A 23,053-nucleotide genomic window follows, 5' to 3' on the forward strand; every position below is an offset into this window, starting at 1 on the left:
TGAATGTAAAATTTCTTAATTGATCTTTAAATATTCTTCACATAATTCGTTTATGTCATAATCCGAGAATTCCAGTTGCAAAGAGAAACTAGAACTGTAACGGTAAAAATCAATATTCGATTTCATAGCTGTGGTTATTTGAAAATAGTCGTGTTTCTGGAGATTTCTGTTTTGTGAAAGGTTTGTTTATATCTTACCCACGCTGAAACAATGGCAGAGATTTCTCATCCTAACGTCAAGTGAGATTATTTTTTTAACTGTCTTTAATGGCTCTTTTCATTTTATTCTATAAATACATACTTCTTTTTTCAGATGAATTTTGCTTCCAGAAGGTTCTTTGACTAACTTATATGTTCGTTAACATCTATTTTTTATTTTTTTTAAAAACAAAACTGAAAAGAAATTATTATTGATATAGTAAAAGTCTTATATTTAACAGATATTTTCCTGTAAGATTGACGTGAATAATTAGTATGATTCTCAGAATCTGTATTTAGCTTTTTATAATTAAATTTCATAAATAATTTCATTTAAAAACAGGAGATTGAACTCAATTCGTATAATATTAAGATTATCGTACTTTCAAATGGTATGAAATCAAAATAATTTTTATTTAGTTCATTTACATAAAAATAATTTTTATAACCTTTGTTTAGTATTAAATTTTAAGCATGGATGTCGAATTTCATCTAAGTGGCATCAATTGGATTGGAAAAATGGGAATATTAGAAGAAAAATTGTTCTTAAAATCTAAAAAAAATTGTTTACAATTCCCTTTTAAATTTAAATAATGAAATACATGGGTGCATATGTATCCAAAGAATTTAAAATACCTTTTCATTTATTGTATCTAAAATTACTATTGTGGAAAAGGATGAAAAGAAATAAATCTTTTTATACTATTCTTGTATTTTAATTTTAAAAAATATTGTTGAAAATACTATTTATTTGAAATGGTTCTGTATGTACCGACATTCATTCCTGCAGTTAGAAAGCTTCATTACCTTCACCCTTTAAGATGATAACATTAAAACTTTCTCACTGACCTGTATTATAAAGAAAAAGCCAATTATTCTGATTCTTCTTGAATTTTAATTATAACAGCCAAGTGGCCAAATCAACTCTGATTTTGATTAAATAATAAACTAAACTCAGTGGTACGATAGCACAATGTGGGAAAAGGCCTATAGTACCCATAACTGCTTTCTTGACCGAGGGCCCTGGGGTGCAAGGCATATGTCACGTTTAGGTGGTCAGCCTAATGCGGAACCCTCATTGTTTAGTTCCCAGCCATGCTATATTCTCAGTTTATTGAACCACTGAAGGGATGAATGATTAAATAATAGATTACTCAAATTTGATTATTAAGTAGAATTTTATATCTAAAATGTTCTTAAGATTTCAAAAATTTTAATATATATCAGAAATTTTATTGTCTTGTAAAGCCTATTTCTAAGAATTTATTCATATGAGAAAAATATCACTTGGGATGTATTATTTATTTACCCCTAGTCATTATTAGTAATTATGCAATTGGATATGGGGATATACTTTACTCATTATATTTTGTCTCGTAACCGCCTCAGTCCTGATTTTTTTAAAAACTGAATAAAAAATTTGATTTTAAGATATTTTGTCTTTAATAAGTCACAATAGATCGTGGAAAAAAGGATTTCTTGATCAAACAATTTTAAAATACATATATGTGTACCTCTGGTCTTAAGCAAGTTAAAGTACCTTTGACAAAAAAAATTCTTTTATTTTCCTGATTATCTAATAGTTGCATTTTTTTTCTCTCTTTTCTATTCTAAAACCTTATTAAATGAAAAAATACAAAATTTATTATATAAATAATTTTTTAAATCTTATTTTGAATATTTTTAAAAACTTTGTTTTTTAATATACATAAGTAGGTATTGCATTTTAAGCCCTTGATTCTATTCCTAGATTTACAACCTCAATACCCACATTTTGATGCATATTTATCATTTATGTATTGTGGTAAATAGCTTGACTTATCAAATCTTTTTAATTGAGTAGGGAAAAACTTGTCTTACTCTAGAAGCATTTTTGCCAGATGGTGGTGATGAAATCTCCGATGTTTTTTTTAGTTACATTTTCATTAATTGATGACCATTTTTTCTTTAATTTGTTTTATCTGAAGATGTTTTTTTGTTATTAATCTTCCTTTCTTGCTGATGGAAGGAATTCTCTCGTATTTCAACATGGACCCACTTATATACAATCAGAATTGCAATAAGGGTATAACATTTCTTGACTTCATTTCTGATAGCTCTGCTTGTCACGTTTCTACCATTTTATAATATATCCAGTAATTGACAATTATTAAATCTACAAAATATGTTAACTCCAGCACTGGCCGCTTTTTTGTTCTTATTGCACATGGGTAATATTCCAATTAACTGTAATATGCCTCCTAAGGGTAAAATGCCTTTCATATGCATGTCATATGTTTTTACAATAGCAGCATATGTTACATCAACTTTCTGTTTCAATTCTTTTTGATCATCTTATGCAAGTTCCAATTGGCTCATTACCTATACATGTGAATAATAAAGTCACAGATTTGTTATCTTTCCATTTGACAAGGCACATTTTATTATTGTCTGTGACTCATTCATCCCATTCTCCTATTTTCATTAATTTGTCAGGTTTCATTTCTTAGATGTATAAAAAATTCTATTGTTTTAACTAAAATCATTTTATTCTAAAAGTTCAGTTACCACCTTTTAAGTTAAAACCCCTAGACGCAAAATTTTATTATTAGCTTATAAAATTCCGTACATTCTATAAATGACGGGGAATAGAAATATCAGTTACTGATACAAGATAGCTATAAAATTCATTTTCTTACTAAAGTTAAAAAATAAATATTTTTAAATTTATATTCTACTGCAGAAAATAAGAATTATTCATTATAAAAATGATATACAATGTATTCAAGAACAAGCAATGATAGTTTGAAAACAAGCAATCAAAAAATAAAAATCACAATGGAACACAAGCAGTCAGGAAATGAACGCGTAAACGCCAGAGGTAAACATACACTTAAGTGTACCTTAGTTAAATTTATATTTTCACCGAATCTATTCTGAGTAAATTGATATACTTTTTAAGTAATTTTAACCAGACACTAAGGATTTTATTAAAAAATATACAAGAGGTTATTTTAATAATAAATGGTAAAAAAAGTGTGCTTTAATTTGCTGTGTTTTCTGTTTGGCATCATTTTTGTTTTATCTCTAATCATAAGTCATGGATAGGAAAAAAATACCTAATCTTAGTGCAATCTGTTAATAAAAAATACAAGTTATATTCATAAATGTTGCAATGCATGCATTTTTTGTTATAATTTTACTTTAGGGGACAAGGAAAATGAAAAAAAGAAGAAAAAAAAACTACAGGTAAATATTTGTATACCTTAGGACTGACGAGGATAAAAGTGGCATTAATGACTGTTATATATCTGTGTAGGGTACAGTGCTTAGTCCAACACTATTCTCTTTGTTTTTAGCAGGTGCAGAAAAAGTTCTCTTTTGGAACTCGCATTGGTATGTTTGCTGATGACATTGCGCTTTGGAGCTCTGGATTCGATATAAACCTTCTAGAGATCAAACTCAATGAGTCTTTGAAGGCCTTGTCCAAGTTTGCTGCAGAACTTAAGCTCAAATTTAATCCTGCCAAATCAATTACCACCTTTTTTACAACCAATAAACACTTATACAACTACAAACCAAAATTGATGCTTGAAAATCAAGAACTTGCATATGAAAAACACCCAAAGTATTTAGGATTTGTTTTGGATTCTGAACTTGCAAGTAATAAGCACATTGATTACATAGTCTCAAAAGCAAGAAAACGATTAAACATCCTTAAATATATTGCAGGTAGAGATTAGGGAGCTGACGCGACTACCCTTAGAACTACCTATCTAGCTATCATCAAACCTTTACTTGAATATGGATTCCCAGTTTATTGCTGTGCCTCCGTTTCCAACTTGAAGAAACTTGAACAGGTTCAGCTGAGTGCAGCTCGTATAATAACTGGTCTGAAACGAAGTTGCCCCACAGACATTGTCCTTTATGAAGCCGACCTTAAACCTCTCCATGTTAGAAGGCATGCTAACCTTATCAAATATTTCAACAAACTTTCCAGTTATGGCATTCAAAACAACACTTCAAAATACCTAAGAAATTGGACTAACCTCCAGAGACTCAAGAAAAATAGTCCCTTTAGTCAAGTCTTGTCTCAGAATATAATTCCTAAAAATGTAGAGCCACATTCTCTTCACTCCTGTATGAATCCTACTGAAGAACTTACCAGGGTTCACTTTCATTTCAACCTCCCTGTTCCCATTAATAAAAAGGAAAATGCGTCAGAATACCTCAGACAATTGGCCTTGGAAGTCATTAATAAAATCCCTAAATGTGACATTAAATTGTATACTGACGGCAGCAAAATCGACAATTCTGCAGGTAGTGGCATCTATATTGTAACTCCTCAGTCTAGTTTTTCTCTATGTCAGCGAAATCCAGACTTCTGTTCCGTTTTTAGAAGCGAACTTTTAGCAATCGATGAGGGACTTAAGAAAATTTTACACGAAAATAATTATAAGAACCTTTGGATTCTTACTGATAGCCGCAGCTCAATTGAACACCTTAACAATTGGACCTATGTTGGAGATAAAGCAAGTTTGTCTATTCTTCAGAAGTTGAAGCTGATTTCACTTCAACATGATATTCATTTCCAGTGGATCCCATCTCATGTGGATCTACTTGGTAACGAAATAGCAGACAGGCTTGCAAAGAAAGGAAGCAGCCTAGCTACTTCCTCTTCTGCTGAGCTCACACACTTAGAACTATTCTCTCAGGCGAAATTCCTAAATAAGAAGAATTGGATGGTTCCCCCTACTCATGATTGGTATAGAGCCAATAAGCTGGGGCAGTCCTTAAATCTTCCTTGTGATAGAAAAACCAACACTTGCCTGTCGCGCCTTGCCAGTGGCCACCTTAAATGTCTTTTCTTTTCTCAGGGTGAAAAGTTTTACCCTCTTTCCCCGAAATGCTGCCAGCATCAGGCCTCTGCTGAACATATTGTGGACTGTCTAGGATTTCATTGGGGAGAAATTTATTCTTCTCCCTTCCTCGTTTTTGACTTTCTTCTTGTCAACGGATTTTTGGATTTGGTCTGACTACGTCAGACCATGGAGATTAGCAACAACAACATATATCTGTGTTACTTCTTATGACTGGCACTTATGAAATATATGCCTTTGGATAGCTGTGCCACTGATTAAGAATATGAAGTTCATATTAATGTATAAAAAGAGTAATTTAATAGTCTTTTGTTGTGTTGATACAATCAAAAAAAATTTTTTTTTAATTTAAATTCCTGATTTTACTCAGAATTCAAATATTTTTAAAAATCAGTTTGAATTATGTGCCTACTAGATATTCTTATATTCATGGGGTGGCAAAACTATTTTCATTCCTATTCTGCTGCTAGTTTGCTTATTAAATATTTATTTAGATTTGATGTTTTACATTTATATAAACAGTAATTTTGTATTTGATTTGCATTTAGATATGAATGGTATCAAACAGAATCCAGTGTTACGATCAGTGTTTTAATCAAAAAGCTTAAGCCTGAAAATGTTCGAGTTGATATTGTGGATGCTAAGGTATTGTTTTTCATTTTATTTTCAGTATATCATTATATTAAAAAATGTGTGTAACAATGCAAAATTTTATATTCATGAAAGTTAATTGTTTGATTAATTTGTTATTCATTTCTGTAAGATAAAGCCAATGAATTGTTCTTGTTGAATTTGTTAACTCGTCATGTATTCATAATTTATCCTGGAAAGCCTTGAATTTGATTCATTATATTTTCCCTAATAGTTAATGCAGTCTTTCTATTATTACACTTATTTAACTTGTTAATTATAACTCTTTAGATTTCATGATGAGATTAATTCTACCAAATAATTCTGCCTTTTATTATGAATATTTTATCATCATGCCTGTTACGTGTTTTTTGATTCTATCCATCCTTTTTCCCATTTAACTATTTAAGAGTTTCTGCTGATTTTTGAAATTTCATCAAAATATTTTTACTCACTGATTTAAAACATAGGCTGTATTTTATATGATACTTATTTTGTAAACATTAATAACAGGGATGTGATTCTACAGTTTTCAACTTTTTCCTCCTTTCTCATTTTTACATTTTTTTAAATTAAAAAAAAGTGTGCCGTTTATCACAAAAAAAAAAATCATCTTCCCACAAAATCTGTATTTATGAGGGGGTGTTAAAAATTTTTTTCATTTGTACCTAAGTCGAGATTGAATGTAGTGAAGAAATTCCCAATACTGTATTGAAACATATGCTAAATGTTCACAAACATTGCTGAAGATATCCCTGGATAATTTGTGCTGTTGCCATCTGTATCAGCTGTTGATCTTTTTATCGGAAACATTTTTTTGTCATTAATGATAAATATGAAAACTGTTTTTAGCGTTGAAGTAAGATGCTTGTACTTGGAAATACATGAGTATACTTCTGGCAGTTTATGACAACTACAGCAAAAAGATTCAATGAGTAACTGGTATTTGGAAATTAAAAATTGCAGACAATACCCACTAGTATCAGAAAGTGCATGTGTCATACTCACTTATTTTCATAGGTGTGAAGTTGAATCAAGTTTTAATATCATGAACTTGGCCATCACATCTGAAACATGTAAACTAAGTATAGAATTGTCTGAAATTCATACTGTGAAGTATGTGCTTATGTTTCTATAGAAGTTTTCTGCAGTTGTATAGAAAGATCTATATTGAAAATAAAATGGACAGAAATCTCTGTAAAAAATACAAATTCAGTTGCAAGGAACTACAGAATAAAAATTCTTTGCAAAAAAAAAAAAAAAAAAAAAAAAATGGAATACTTGTGACATAACATTTAAATTCAAGAAATATCTACCAAATTGCTGAGAAATATTTATCTAGAAAAATAAAATGAGGTCATAGTTCTTAAAAATTTCTTTCACTTCTGAATCTTGTATGAAAAATGAAGCTGCTTGTTGTACATATGCGTGAAATACCTACTGTGTCATGCTAATGAAAGGCTTGTAAAAAAAAGTCTGTAATATGTCTCAGATATTCTGTAAAAATCCATTGAGCATTAAAGCATTACATTGATTATGTTTATTGAAATATTCTAGTGATAAATATTTACAATAAACTGGCTTTTCCCTCATATTTCTTGTACAATATATAATACCTTTGAAAAATTCATTGCTATTGATTTCTTACTTTTATAAGTATCTTGAAATGAGTATAAAACGCTAATTGGATTGTAGTTTTGATAATTTTTTCCTATACATTGACTATTTAATTCATAATTTTTACATGTCTTTTTTTTCTTTCTTTGTGCATTGTTTTATGTTACATTTTTGGATTTTTTGGTTTTTGGTTAATCATCAGATCCTGTAATAAGAATTATAATAAATATGAGAAAACCAATTTAATCAAATCCTTTTTATTCTGGAATGTACAAAAATAATTTTCCCATTAATTTATTTTTATGTAGATAAGAGGAGTCAAATTACGACCTTTTCTTTGTCATTTTCATATAATTTTATTCAACATCTCTATTAATCTTTTTTTGTGTGTGTGTGTGTATATTTATGGTCTCTGATTTACTTGACCATTTTCAGATCACGCTAAGTTTGCTAAATTCCATTATACATACTGTAACCATCTCAGTGATTTTTTTTCTTTCTATAAAACATGAGGGCCATAAGTATCCACTTGTATATATTTTTTTCTTTTAAATGAAAATAATTTCTTTCATTCCAAATCAGTAAAACCTTGTAATTTTTTTTTTTTTTTTACTCATACATGTTTCTAATATTGTTTTTCTTATTTATTAGCTAAGTTGTCTTGCAAAACTTGAAGATGATAAAGATTTTTCTCTCACATTGCATTTAGCCCATGGAATTCAGGCTGATAAAACTAAATGGAAAGTTCTCCCAACTAAGGTACAAAGCATATAAATATGATTACTTTTGAAAGTCTTACATTTTGAATTTTTATAGCTAATTATCTGTTTGAATCGATCTTAATTGAAAATATTTTTAAAACTAAACTTAAGGATTTTCAATGAAAAAATGTCTATTTCTCATTTTATATTGTAGATAGAAATTAAATTACAGAAAACTGAGGCTATCCATTGGGAAAAATTGGTAGAGAAACCTTCTGAACCTGAACCTAAAGCAGGTATATAGAAATTATTTCATGTCATTATTTTAGTATGAAACTTATCACTGTGATTGAGTGAATTCTTCAGGCTTGTAGTTTTATTTTCATATAATTTATGTTGCCTAATTCTTAAGGTTTATTGTGTTATTTAAAGATAACGTAATAGATAATTCTCTTTTGTTAAATTTGGAGTAGATATGAATCAAAAGTTATATCTCGCTGTATTTCACATTCTCTTCTCCATTGCATGCATTGAAATTATATCAATAATGAGGAGTAGAAAGGAAAAAATGTGTAATATTCAACACAATCATTATCTTTCCACAAGCTGCTATCCTTTTCATACTTTTCTCTCACTTAGTAAGTGCCGTCGTATGCCTGAATTTAAAGATCAACCACTAATTTATTGCAGCCATGCTTGCACTGTTTTAGAGAATCATGTCCTGATATTTCTATAAAATGTCAAGAATTTTTATAAAATTCTTTCAATCTTTATTTTTAATGACAATTTTAATTAAAATAGAATACTCTTACATTGGGGGAAAGATTGTGTAAGGTTGTATTTTTAAAAATATATGATTAAAAATTCTAGTTATAACCAGTTACCATTTTGCAATCTAAGCATGATGTCACTTGAATTACTGTTTTTGTGTATACAAATTAACACAGAATCTCTTGGTTCATTTTTAAGTCTTATCTATAAAATTACTTATTATATACTATTATGGCTTTTCTCCAGGTATTACCCATAATTTCTTTTAATTTTGAAAAGAAAAGAAATTGCAGCATAAAACTGATACACAATTGTGAAAAGGCTTAAAAACAAAATTTAAATCAGAATTAATTTGAGCATCTTTTGGCACATTTGTTTTTGAGCTTCACAGTATTTTATCCATAATCATACAAATTTTTTTATATATATCTATCAGATGGACTGAAGTCATCATTGGCTTTTTATTAGTTTATTTTTTAAAAATAAAATTGTGTGAAAAAATGTTATATTAATTTTTTTTTCTTACTTGAAAGCTTTTAATAATGTCTCTTTAAATAGTAATTCTTAAAATTACAATTAAATACCTTTTATATAATGAATACATCTTGATATTTTTATATCAAACAATATAATATTGTTCTAAATCATGAAAAATACGAAAAATTCATTCAATTAAAATAACTTAGACCCGAAAGTATTTTAAAGTTTTTTAAAAATTAGAAATAAGGCATAGTTTGAATTAGAAAGTTTTACAGATCAGCTCTAATTTTGCTTAATTAGTGGTAGCTGTTATTTTGTGTTACAATATTCCTTTTGAATTCAAAATTGTGCTTATCTTTGTTGCAGCACATACATTTACATAACTACTGATTCTAGTACTTGTACTTGAAATGCTTGTTGCACTCATAAGAAATTGTGTTTATGATTTTTATATTCTGCTTTGTATTACATGAAAATAAAATATCCATTTCATCCCTATTAATCCTTGCAGAAGTTTAACTTATACTGTACTTAATCCATTTGTATGACAGCCATATTTTTAAGAAGTGTGAATTGAGACAGAAAAATGGAATTTGCATCCCCTATCTCATATTTTAAATATGCCAAAGTCATTAATTAGAATTACAAAAATCTAAGAATACAATTAAGTTAAAGATAATCTTTTAAATATTTTAGTATGCTGTATTTAATTGCTTTTGCATTTATTTTTATAGATAAAATTATAAAGACTTACCCAACTTCAAAAACACAAAAGAAAGATTGGGACAAGCTTGAGGCACAGTTAAAGAGAGAAGAAGAGGATGAAAAATTGGAAGGTGAAGCTGCTCTGAACCAACTTTTCCAAAAAATATATCGAGAAGGTTCAGATGAGACAAGAAAAGCGATGAATAAATCATTTGTAAGTGAACTGAAATTTTGTTTTTTAGACTTATATATTTTGTCCCTCTTTTTGATATTGCTTGTTTCAAGCACTCTATAATAGCAATGTCAGTTAGTTTTTATTTTCAGCGGAACTCAAATTTAAGAATTACATATAATTGGTGACATTTTATGAAGGGCTTCAGTGCCACAACATTATAGAACATAGAACTGTGCAGCTCGTGAATGCCTCAATATGTATTTGTGCATACATACAAACCCAAATTCATTTTTCATGAAGTGATTAAAACATTTTTTTAAATTTAATAGTTTTAATTTTTTGTAAGCATGTTGAATGTTGAGATGGATTGTATTATTTTATAATTTATCCTTTGTCAGAAATGGACCTTCACTATTTCTTTTATTACGTTCTGTTTTTAGTTGTTATCTAGAAAATTGCCTCCTGTTTTTTTATTTGATGAAATTTCACTAGAAACTAGTTTCATTGATTTCACATTCACACACACAAACGCTTTTCTCTTCCCATGAACAATTCTTTACCTATATTTTTTTTCTAGAACTGTTTGAAATAAATGTTAAAATATTACAGTTTCAAGCTGTTTTCTCTCTCATTTCTCATGCAAGAATCGGAACTGAATGAAAAGAACTGAAACTTATCTTTAAACTTTCAGATTTCATGGGGAAAATGTAATTGCTCTGATAGGTAGTAGTTAAGTTGTGTAGTTAAGGATTAATATTTTTTAAACTTTCAGTTAATAATTTTTATATTTATTTCTGTAGTTTAAAACATTGTGATTTCTTAAATAAACTCTGTACTGTGTAAAAATAAAGGATTAGTTAACACAATATAAAATCTTAGTAAAAAGAAAAAAGTTTATTTCAGTAAAAATCTGGTATTTGAACATTAAATTGTAAAAAAATATGTGTTCTATTTAACTTGGTGCTAATGATATAAGATTGGTTAATTTGTTTTTACTTGTTTATAGCATTTTTAATGATACATTATCTCACTCCCTTAATTCTCAGAAGAGAAAAATCTTATTTTTACTAAATTAATTTTTCCTTTTTTAGATGGAATCTGGTGGGACAGTTCTGAGCACAAGTTGGAATGAAGTTGCACAGAAGAAAGTTGATATAAAACCTCCTGATGGCATGGAGTTCAAAAAATGGGATTAAAAACATGAAAAAAAGACATTGAAATTGCCAATTTTGTGTGCTTATGTTTGTTGAATAAATTAAAATCATCTTTGTTGCTCAATGTTTCGTAAATTTTCTATAAAAATTACAGAATAAACTAAATCGCAATTTATTTTCAGAAATGTTATGTAAATAATAAAAATAAATTATAAAGAAAACTTTTACAAACTCAAATGTATATTACATAATATATCAATTATCTAATAGTCAATGCTTATGATTATTTATTAAGATATTATATCCTCTGTTATAAATCTTAGAACATATTTTGAATGTCAAATGTAGTATTTTAAAATTTACACAGCAAGTTATTTCTTTCTGAAATGGATCCAGTGCATTATTTCACTATACATATCACTGATCTTTCTATAATTTCTTTATTTTGTCAATAAATTTTTATTTTAGAATATTTGGTAAATACTTTTCAGTTATTAATGGCATTCTATTTTTTATTATTATAATTAAATGTAAAACATTTAACTAAGAAACATTTTAGAATCTCTCTGAAGTGAGTGCAATCAATATTTGAAAATTGTTTGAAATAGTATTTAAGAATCCTTAAATACTCCTTGGCATACATATTTATTTAATTTCCCAATTAGATGACACATCCTATCTGGGATATTTGTTATTTTAATTCCTATAATAATATAAAGAGCATCGAGATATTGAAACATTTCTGAGTGATTTTTAATTATTTTATACTTTAATTGCAGTTTTATATTAAATATTCAGTAATGTGATGTGCTTGTTAGATAAATCTTTGTATGTGAAGGGGTTAATGAAATATAACTAAGCATTATGATAAACTTTTGAAATAAAAAATTACATTGAAAAATTTTGCACATAAATAAAAGTTGTCAAATCTATTAAGTTGCATTTATGTAATATATATATATATAAACATTCATCATTCAAAATCATTCGTAATTATTTTCACTAAATATTTGTGTAACATTGTTGTTCTAAATGTGCTTGACATCATCACTGACAATTTTGAAGCTGATTTTTTTAAGTAAATCGATCAGTTCAGCTATACATGAAAATATGTGCTTTTATGTTTTTAATCCACATATAATAGTTTTACAAATAGTTGTATTCAACTTATTTGATTCCCAAGAACTCAAATCATGATTACAAGTTTAATTTTGCTTTTGAAAATAGTTTTTACTATTGTTTTGAATTTCTTATATACATACATTTATTGTTGTTCTTATTAAAATATAAAATAAGTGAATAATCTTGTAATATAAAATAAAAAATAATTCTTTTTTTAAACATAATAATTTTTTTTAACTTAAACATTTAACTCATGCATGTGTTTGTACAAATTCATTTTATAGTTTTAAGAAAACAATATCAGCCCCCCCCCCCCTGCTTATATTGTTAAATTTAAAAAAAAAAATTGCTTGTCTGTGATTATGTGCTTGTTCTTTGCAATGTACATAGCAGCTACTTATAACATATTTGTTTCCATTAGTTTCTAAATTGTAGTGGATAACCAGTATGGCAAAACGTATTTGGCTTATGTTTTCCACTTATCTATTCTAATTCTAATCTGATTAATAATGTCATTGTTACAAAGAATTGTGCAGGATTTAATTTATGCACTTTTTGTGTTATTATTAAACAGCATCTCTCGTGTATATTTGATGAACCTTTTGTGTATTAAGTTCCTATAGATGTGGTACAATAAAAATCTTTAAAAAAAAATGTAATAACTTTGTTTTTACTAATGAACTAACAATAAACCCATAGTACAAATAATGATGATAAGACTTTTTAATGGCTCAGGATGCTGTAAGTTTTTACATATTACATAAAGTTTCACGCTTTCATAGTTGAGATAGAAGTTTTTGATATTATTGTCACAAATGTTAGGTCTAAATATACTGGGGAGATTTGAACTTCTATTCCAAAATATTGCTTTCCAATAATATTTTAATTTCAATTCATCTAGATATTATATTTTAATATTAAATTATATAGCAGTTTAATGTGCACATAAAAGATGCTGTAAATACAGGGTGTTTATAAAGTCCCGGACCCATTTTGATGTTTAATAACTCATAAAATAATAAAGATATAAACACACTTATGACATTTATTGATGGAATAACTCATATATTTTCCTTTTCAGGTTTGAATATTTTTACTTTTGTAAATATCGTCTGCGCGTGTGGTTAATTTCAGATAATTTGATTTTCCAGTCTAAATATCTGTACTTTTCTAAATATTGTCTGCTTATTAATTGCATTTTGCTCTCTTTTGTTTTTGTCAACTATTTCAATGTTATGTTTACTTTTGATGTGTTTGTTCTATGTAGTACTTTTGTATGTGATGTTTTATTCGAGCGGATATTAAGGAGAATGCATACACCACAAGAGAAAGCACAGATTTTATGGTGGTTCATAGAAATGAAATCGATAGTGCAAGCACAGAGAAATTTCAGAAGAATTTACCAAAAAGATCCTTCATCCAAAAACAGCATCTTGCGGTGGAAAAAGAATTTTCTAGAAATTGGAAGTATCGAAGATAAGAAACTTTCCAGACGTCCTCGCACAAGTGATTTTGATGTTGAGCGTGTCAGAGAGACATTTTTACACAATCCTAGAATATCTGTGAGATCAGCGGCAACAGAATTGGATATGCCAATTTCGACGGTGTACAGGGTTATTAAGAAAAAATTAAGACTGCATGCATACAAAGTTCAAATTGTTCAAGTTTTGGAACCGAACGATAGACCTAGGAGGATGGCCTTTGCAACAGATATGCTAAGGAGGATAGAAGATGCTGCTGATTTTCTGAAGAGCATAATGTTCTCCGATGAAGCATCCTTTCATGTTTCTGGCATTGTTAATCGCCATAAAGTGCGCAAATGGCTCTGTGGATGCCGACATGCTTGTCGCTACCTGGCGTGAAATTGACTATCGACTTGATATTCTCCGTGCGACGAAGGGGGCACACGTGGAAGTTCATTGACAAGGGGCATGAAACTTTTTGAGTCTATTTAACCATTTATGTTATTAATTTAAATCTATCTTTATTATTTTATGAGTTATTAAACATCAAAATGGGTCCGGGACTTTATAAACACCCTGTATTATGGATATATGTTACGAATCTCTAATGTTGCTTCCCAGCACAGTTAATTCTACCGTAGGCAAGACCGTTTTACGATTAGGACTATTATTACGTTTTACTGTTGGATGCTCATCGGATCAATGACCCTCCCACACATACACACGGGCCAAGCGACAAAAAAAATATTATACTGGAATCTTCAAGAATTTTGCGATAAGACCAACAGTTGGCGAGTTATGCTCGATTCTTTCGAGAACCTTTTCGGTCTGTCGCTATAAAAGGCCGGCTGTGCAAACCGAAGTCAGTCGTATAGTGAGTCAACGACGAATTAGTTGGAAGAGTCCAACGAAGCGCAAGTGTTGACTGGAGTTCCAGCAATTAGGAGATTGAGAATTGGTACCGTGTGCCGACTTTTAGAGGAGGATTGAAGCATCATCGACTCGTGTATGTAGTAGCCAATGTAGTAGTGTGGTTAATGAGCAGATAAAGCAAGGAGAGAGTGAATAATATAATGCGTTTGGAGAGACCTCAGTGAATAGCAGCAGGATTCCTCATCCTGCTGAGTTTTGTCTGGCCGCTTTGTTTGCTGAGGTTGTTGTTTACTACTGATTATTACTTGTGGACTACTGTGTTTGATTTGTGAATGTCTCGGCTGTGTTTACGTCGCATATAAATTCGTGTCTCCATGTAGATAAACATGGAGAAGTTATTGCAAGAAAATGGCAAAACTCAACTTAGTTTTTAATTAATTACAACTGTAATTTAAAATTTTTAAGAAATCGCTCAGCGATATGCATTCCCATCCTCTAAAGTACAAATATACAAATTTGATGTGTTAAATCGTCTGCCCTATAAAAGGCTTGACACATACACATCTTTATTATTAATTGAAATTTACTATGACTCATTATTATGAGACATTTCTGTTTGTAAACAGTAATATTTATGTAGACTTCTAATGTATATAAAATCCGAGACATTTGAGTGCATTTTCTGAATTGACAGGAACTTCTTCAATTGCCCTTGAGATGGTATTAATAATATTCTATTATCTTATCTTTACATTTTTTTACAAATTTATTTGAAAACTATGCAATAATATCTTTTAATCGACCCGGTAGCTTCGGCCTCCACTCTGTCCAATGGCCCTAGGGAACTGCCGAATAGGAAATGTGAACAAATGCGGGTTTTTTGCAGCGAATAGTACGTGCCTACATCAGTCATCTGAATTATGGAAAATTAAATATCTGGTATTGAATGTAAGCACTTTTATGTAATAAAAGATATATTTTATATATGTGCAAATTGCAACATATTTTGTTCGTCATTATGTACAATTGTTCTTAAAAATTGATATACAGGTAAAAGCTGCCATGTGCTAAAAAAATGTTGCGAAATTTCCATTACGTTTATTTCTGTGTCAGTGCACTAGTTATAATTTTGTATCTCCAGAAACATATGAAAATGCAATGATTTTAATACAAGCCCTTATGCTGATTTAAATTCATTTTTTTTTTTAACATTTTCTCTAGCGAAGTTTAATTTTTCTGTATTTATACTGTATTAATGAAGCAAGAGACGTTTTATGAAAAAATATATTTATAGTTTTCTACTAAAAACTAAAATCATTGAACAAGCGCACATTATTTTACATGATACATGGAAGTAAATACACATGTAGTTTTTGTGCTAGGATTTTCACATCACAGTCGTAAAAAATAACAAAACGAGAGTTCGAAGTGATTTAAAATCCTTTTGACAGAAATGCAGTTCATAACGCATGATTCAATCCAAGTAAATATCAATACTTTCATTATCATCTAATTCATTGTAATATTATTTAATTATAGAAATATTGTGTTTCAAATAAATAATGTTCCCGTTCTTCACTAGTCTTATAATAATCCATTGGTATTTTTCTTTAAGTTTTTGGTTTGCTTCTTTAACTGCGGAGGTTTCCACTTGATTCGGTATTCTCTCTTATTTCTGCTTTTGGACCAAATGAATTGCGTCCTTTTGCTCCTTTGTCGTCCCCACCTGGGCTTCCCCGACCGAGAGAGTCCCATGAACAAGTTCTTTCTCCTTCCTATTCTTCTATAGTAAGAAGTGAAGTGGTACGGAAGCTCCAGAACTTTAAAAACGCACTCCTTCATCATCAATTTCTGGAAAGAAAAAATAAAATAAGATTTTATTATACAGTAGGTACTTGTTCAAACTGCAGAAGAATATTTTTTAAACTTTGGTAAAAAATTCGGTACACAAAATACAGCAAACTTTGACAAGAGATTCCACTGAAGCCTACTTTTAATATGCCCATTTCATATCATCATGGTTGCCAATAACGCCAAGTCGCCAAACTCAAAAATTAAGAAAGTTGATAAGATAAACAATATTGTACGTAAAACTGCTAGAAATACTTTCAGCTTGCTTGCTTGGGTTGTCACAATTGAGATAAACTCAAAAGGCATATGAAAGTAGATTTAATTAAATTATTAAATAAATTAAAGTGCAGGTAATTATTTTTTTAAAAAAATATATTGGAATATTAAATATACTGGCCATGCTACACCTTACTTGACTGATCATGTAAAATAATAATTTTTAATATTATATTCGCCTGAAATTTTCTTTTTCTTTACTTCCTATTAATTAAATGCTTATACTTATAACTAAAGTAATCTTTAGCAAATAATTTTTCAAAAAAAAAACATTATTTTATTTTTAACACCAATAAATATTCTTCAGCTATGTCTTAAGTGACTAAGCCAAAATGAGTAAAAATTTGTAAAAGTAAAAAAAAAAAAAAAAAAAGAGAAAAAAAAGGCTGACCTCTATGATTTATTTAAAGAATGACTCGCAAAGTATTATTTTAATGACTTTTTTAATATTAATTCGATGAAAATTGTAATGCATTTCTAAAAATTCCGCGAATCTGGCTAGAACCATGCTATGGTTTGATTATATGAGAGAAAGAAAAAACTTTTATATGTGATGCTACAGCTGATTATCTCTCTATTTTTTTAGTGAATTTACTCGTTGGTCGAAACAGTTATTATAACGAACAAGTAGTTTTTGCATGTCTTCTTCATAGATCTCTATTGCTTGTGCCAAACTCATTAAAGGTATTGATTTTTTTCAATATTTTATAAACAAATTTCCTCCTTTTTTTTAAATAATATTTTCATATTAAAAGTAAACAGTAAACTATCGATTATCCAGTAACCATAGTCAAGATAATTTGTTGATAATCCGAAAATGTTGAAAAAAGAATGCAAAACATCATGAAAATGATTTTGAACTGTTTTTATTTACAATCCATCTCAATATTTGAAAAATAAATTACTGAGCTTAAATGCTTGCAGTTTTTTCGTTTTAAAAACATCCGTCAATTGTTGTATTTATATATCTAATAACTATATATCTCAGTAATTGTATTATATTTTTTATAGCAGTCTAAATACAAAGATTTGTATTAAACCAACTTAGCTCTTATATTCACAAGGAACGAAGCCGTCTTAACAAATTTTAGCGACGTAAGCTAAAGAAATGTGGCGCCCCATTTGAACCAAAGTACAATTTTGAGTGTTATGAGTCAGCATAATAATCCAATTAATTCCTGCACAATAAAATGAATAAAAATAATATATATGTAATTAAAAATTAATTTATTATCTTTATATTTAAACCTAGGCGCCTCAGGCGACCAGTTAGTTCACCAAAGACATGGTGATATTTAATTTCTGATAAATCGTTTAGATATATTTTCATGATTCCGCCAGACTGTCTGATATTAAAGCCGTGTTAATTCAAATGTCTCATTTAAATTTTGTTTATGGTGTGGATAAATTTTGTTTATTATTCTAATGGCCACTGTTCATAACACAACATTATAGGGCTATTAAAAATGTAAACATCTGGTTTATTTATCCTTTAAATTTTTCCAATATTATAATTTCACTTTTTTTATTTGTCTTGTAAACATGCAGATATTAAATCGAATCTTTCTTCCTTTAGCCTTCAACGATAGCAGACAATTTGGTTATTAAATATTTTATGAAATAATGAAAAAGGCTTGAATTTGAAGTCAATAATGTAATCCATTGTTGCAAATCAAATTTAAAAAAAGTATTTTTAAAAATTGTAAAAAAAATTACAAGATTATTAAAACTAAAAATTTTAAGACCATTAAAATGATAACTTTTTGAATTTTGAAAAAGTGTAGAAACCATTTTTGGAATAATATTTTCAGTAGTTATCTCGGTAAAAACCTGAAAATTCAGCTTACTTTTCAATTTATTAAAATTCCAATTAAAAATTCTAAAAATCACCCCGAGATGCACTTTTTCACCTTCCAAGGGCCGCGGTGGCCTGGTGGTAAGGTCTCGGTTTCGGAACAGGAGGGTTCCAGGTTCGAGACCCGATTCCTCCGAAGAACCGTCGTGCAAGGGGATCTGTTGCACGTTAAATCCGTCCTGACCAAACGTCCTCCCACTGGTGTGGTGTGGTGTGGAGAGGGGGGTGCCAGCTCAGGTGTCGTCCTCGTCATCTGACCGCGTTTCAAATAGTCCTAGTGTAGCTTCAAACGGGACGATAATATATAACTAAACTGAACTAAACTTTTCACCTTCCAAAGTATATACATGTCGTGTTTATTAGCTCCAAGTCAGTCTGGCCTGTACATCGAAAATGAAAAAATTCACAGACACATTCCCACATTGATTTTTATTATTAAAAAACATTATAATTAAAAACACTTTTAAATTTTTAAAAAAACTCTTTTGATCAAAAATGTATTTATTGTACACTTTACTATTACTGCAATATTTTTCATATTAGTTAATTTTTTGACATGAAGATGGCAGCACGAACCGTTTATTGTTCATTTGATATTTGAAGTGATGCTATTAGTATATTACACTTCATTATTTTGTTCGCATATAGTGAAGGGTGAAAAAGTTGGTTTTCCCGATACTCAAGTATTATAAGAATTGAATTATTATAAGATAACAGGACGGGTACTAGCCAGCAGCAGATTTTCAACTAGGCACCTGCCTAGGACCATCAAACTGATTGACCTTCGGATAGATCAATTAAAAGACGTTATTATCCCAATTGCCAAGACAATAAATGCGTAAAAGAAACAAATTTTTATTATAAAATCCAAAGTGTTAGCGCTCATACATACAGTAGATTAGGTTTTACTGTGTTCATATAGTTATTACAGTATGTAGTTATAAAGATGGAACGTCAACTTAAATATCATTCAATATAAATGTGGATGCCACGCGCTATAAAAAACAGTAAGTAAATAAAAACATAAGCATTTGCATAATTTATTGAAATAAAAAAAATTCTTAAAATAAATCATTAATATATTGTTACGTTAAAAATATGCTGGAATGTGAAACAAAATGGACCTCTAAAAAGACGTCTAATAAAGGGACCAGAATAAGATCTTAAAAAGCTCGAATCCGCTACTGCACATTGTGAAGAAATAATATTTGCATCTTTAAAATGACAAATACGGCGTAGACGGGACAAAAAAAATCCTGTTTATAGTTTGCATGAAAATAACCAACTGAGTCAAGATCCATGGCATCACCTTCCCATTAAAAGCGTAACTAACAGGGTCAGTGGCTGTCTTAAGCTATGCACATTATGAGGCCATTCTATAAACTACTAGTCAATTTAGAGTCATATTTCAACATACCTTTAATTTAACCAACATGCTAATGATTTATTTTATGTGATATTTTTGCTTTAGCAACTTTAAAAAAATGTAAATGTTTTTATTTATTTTATCCTAAAATTGTTTGTTTTAAGATACGGTATTAAATTTTTTCAAAAAAAAAAACTATAATTATTAGTTAATTATTTTCCTACTTATAAACATAATAATTTAATTATTATGAATGTTAATAATGAGATAATAAATTTCAGACAAATATAATATTAAAAATTAGTATTTCATAAGATCTATCAAGTGAAGTATAACAGACAAATTAATGACTAATTAATATTCCAATATATGTTTAAAAAGTAACTTTATATTTAAATTTATTTAATAATAATGTAAGTAAAGGAATATAAACACAAATTTGAGTCCTTTTTATTGTATAACTCGTAGAATTTCCATTTTTTTACTAATTTATTTATATGACAACTAGACTAACAATATTTTATAATTGCCTTGTAATTAAATGAGATACTGGATACTGGGTTCATTAGGTAAAATTTTAACCTAATTTTTAACATAAATCCCCTTGAGTCCAATAGTTCAAGTCAGCTGTCAAATTTGCCTAATCGGAAATTCAATGTTCTGGGTATTATAATACCATAGAGAGCCGCGGTGGCCTGGTGGTAAGGACTCGGAGTCGGTAGATTCCAAGTTCGATACCCGATTCCATCAAATAACTGCCGTTCATGTTACATCCATTGGAGACAAATGTCCTCCCACTGGTCTGGTTCGGAAATTTAGAGAGGTGAGTCCCAGCTCAGGTGTCGTCCTCGTCATCTGACCGCAGCTGAAAATTATGAAGTTCCGTCCCAAAATAGTTCTAGCGTTGCTTTTAAATGGAATATTAATATAACTAAATGAAACTATAAGTACCGTCAGGTTAATCCATTTTCTGATTGCACATTGTCTTTAGTGTTTGATTATGCATGTAAACTGCACAAAGAAGAAGCAGAAACTTTGTTCCTGATTTCTGAACAATGAGATTATGAAAAGATTTGTATTTCAATGGATAGTGAAATTCATTTCTAAAAATTACGCAAGAAAATGTTTTTAGAAAATTGTGAAAATGCAGGAAAAAAATTGCACGATATTAGAAACTGTTATTAATTAAGGGTCATTTTTTTTAAAACTTAAAATACTTTAAAAATAGTTTATGTGCAATTGTATTTGGGAAAACAATCTAAAATCTCATTTAATTTTAAATTAATTAAAATTCTGATTAATTAATTCATTATTAATGGCTTAATTAATTATTTATGACCATGAAAAATGCCACAAAATTCTCGATTTCCGTCGAAATTTACCCATACTGAATCTAGAGACTCAAAGTCTAAGAGTTTGATCTTGTAAAGTGCACAGAAACACACAACCTCCTTTATTATTAATATAAATAAATAATAAATTATTATTAATTTTTAGGTGTCTATTGTCATATGTTCTGATTCTAAATGAAATTCTCATCAACTTCACCAAGTTTCAACAATAAATGCTGATTTGCACAGTTTATCCACCACATGCAATTGAATAGCTACTCAAGTCAATAGTAACCCAGTTCTCTACAACCCCAGGACATTATATTTCAGAAACTCTCCAAGTAGTTTATTGAGCAACTAACAACTAAAATGTATCTAAAAGGTGAAAAGGATGGTAAAGGGTGAAAAATTACAAAAATCTTCTAGATCAGAATGAGGAGACCTGAAGATAAAAATGATCAACACTTCCGTAAACGTCGTCCAGACTCGAGGTCATTCCAATTTAATTACCTTTAGCAACCCACTAAATAATTTTAACCGTCTCGAAGGCGTAATTAAGCTGAAAATAGTTCTTTTTCAATAAGGAAAAAAACAATTTAACAGTTTTCAAGCTAGGGGTGCTCTGTTTTCGTGCACGAAATATTCCCCCGGGTTTTGAGGCTCTAGAGTTTTCACACTAAGACTCCTGGAGCTAAATAAATTGATGAGATTCTCTAACTTTCAGTCCAGTACGGTGGCTAAAGGTTGAGAAAAATTAATTTTAAAAAATAAAAAGAGATTCGAAACTTTTTTTTAATGAAACATCGTAGCATAATAATGTTTTAGTCTTGGTTTGTATATCTTTAATTTATTACTTTCTCGTACCCCAAGTATAGTGGAAGTATTGTAATCATCAAAAACTTCAAACTCGATATTTTGTCGAATCTGCATGTTTCAAAAAACATTTTTGGCATTATGGATCTGTCTGTCTATCTGTCTGTGAACATGATAACTCAAACATGGTTTAAGCTAAACGGCTGAAATTTGTTTTATGGAATTATAACAAAATTTGAAGATTTCCATAAAAATTTGAATGAGTGCCTGTCTGACTGTTCGAGTGCAAGTGAACTCATTAGTACAAAATGCCAAAAAGCTAGATAGATAAAATTTGGTACACAAGTATAGCATTTAAAATATAGATTATTTCTAAATTTTGAACCAATCTGTCAAAGTACTGATCCATCTGTATTTTCGATGCATGTAAGCCCAATAATTTAAATCAATGAAATTCAGTAAGCTATTTTGCTACTATGATTGCTGTTCTGTGCCAAATTTTGGTGCATCCAAAATACATAGTATCGCAATAAACTCAGAAATCACTCTAAATATTATCGCAATAATTCTAAATTTACGCAATATTCAATATTTCGTAACTATCGTTCACCAATGCTTTGCAAAGTATTCGCAGCCTTACTCAAGGTCCACAATTTTATGTGGAGGAAGTGAATAACACCTTTACTGAAGAATATGCGATAAAGTCTTTAAACATTAATCCTATGAAATTATAAAAAAAATAAAAATGAAATGAAAAGAATAAAAATGAAAGAAAGAAAAAATAAAAATGAAATTATAAAAAAATAAAAATATA

General features: G+C 29.2%; 3 protein-coding genes across 3 annotated transcripts in view; 2 read left to right on the forward strand and 1 right to left on the reverse strand.

Annotated features, from left to right (window-relative positions):
- The first annotated feature begins 51 nt into the window (after nt 1-51).
- LOC129969229 (protein SGT1 homolog) lies at nt 52-11,413 on the forward strand. The gene is made up of 6 exons (XM_056083690.1): nt 52-239; nt 5,605-5,701; nt 7,955-8,062; nt 8,219-8,300; nt 9,990-10,174; nt 11,227-11,413. Exons 1-6 carry the CDS (start codon nt 211-213, stop codon nt 11,329-11,331), a joined length of 606 nt encoding a protein of 201 aa, XP_055939665.1. The 5' UTR covers nt 52-210; the 3' UTR covers nt 11,332-11,413.
- On the forward strand, nt 577-5,595 carry LOC129969228 (uncharacterized). Its single transcript, XM_056083689.1, has 2 exons — nt 577-3,425; nt 3,539-5,595. Exon 2 carries the CDS (start codon nt 4,319-4,321, stop codon nt 5,210-5,212), a length of 894 nt encoding a protein of 297 aa, XP_055939664.1. The 5' UTR covers nt 577-3,425; nt 3,539-4,318; the 3' UTR covers nt 5,213-5,595.
- Nucleotides 11,414-16,087: 4,674 nt separating the features above from the next.
- The window catches only part of LOC129969437 (fibroblast growth factor 9-like), a 60,105-nt gene continuing 53,139 nt past the window's right edge, over nt 16,088-23,053 (reverse strand). Inside the window, exon 3 of the mRNA XM_056084005.1 lies at nt 16,088-16,598. Within this exon, the coding sequence (XP_055939980.1) occupies nt 16,332-16,598 (267 nt within the window). The 3' untranslated portion in view covers nt 16,088-16,331. The remainder of the gene's footprint in view (nt 16,599-23,053) is intronic.

This window comes from Argiope bruennichi, chromosome 5 (assembly GCF_947563725.1).
Source record: "Argiope bruennichi chromosome 5, qqArgBrue1.1, whole genome shotgun sequence".
NCBI lineage: Eukaryota > Metazoa > Arthropoda > Arachnida > Araneae > Araneidae > Argiope > Argiope bruennichi.

What these genes read in the sequence shown, in the direction of transcription:
- LOC129969229 (XM_056083690.1), top strand. Translation starts at nt 211, where the DNA reads ATGGCAGAGATTTCTCATCCTAACGTCAA. An exon ending in GGAAAGTTCTCCCAACTAAG is followed by an intron (nt 8,063 to 8,218) that starts GTACAAAGCATA and finishes TTTATATTGTAG; the next exon opens with ATAGAAATTAAATTACAGAA. An exon ending in TGAACCTGAACCTAAAGCAG is followed by an intron (nt 8,301 to 9,989) that starts GTATATAGAAAT and finishes TTATTTTTATAG; the next exon opens with ATAAAATTATAAAGACTTAC.
- LOC129969228 (XM_056083689.1), top strand. Translation starts at nt 4,319, where the DNA reads ATGAATCCTACTGAAGAACTTACCAGGGTTCACTTTCATTTCAACCTC.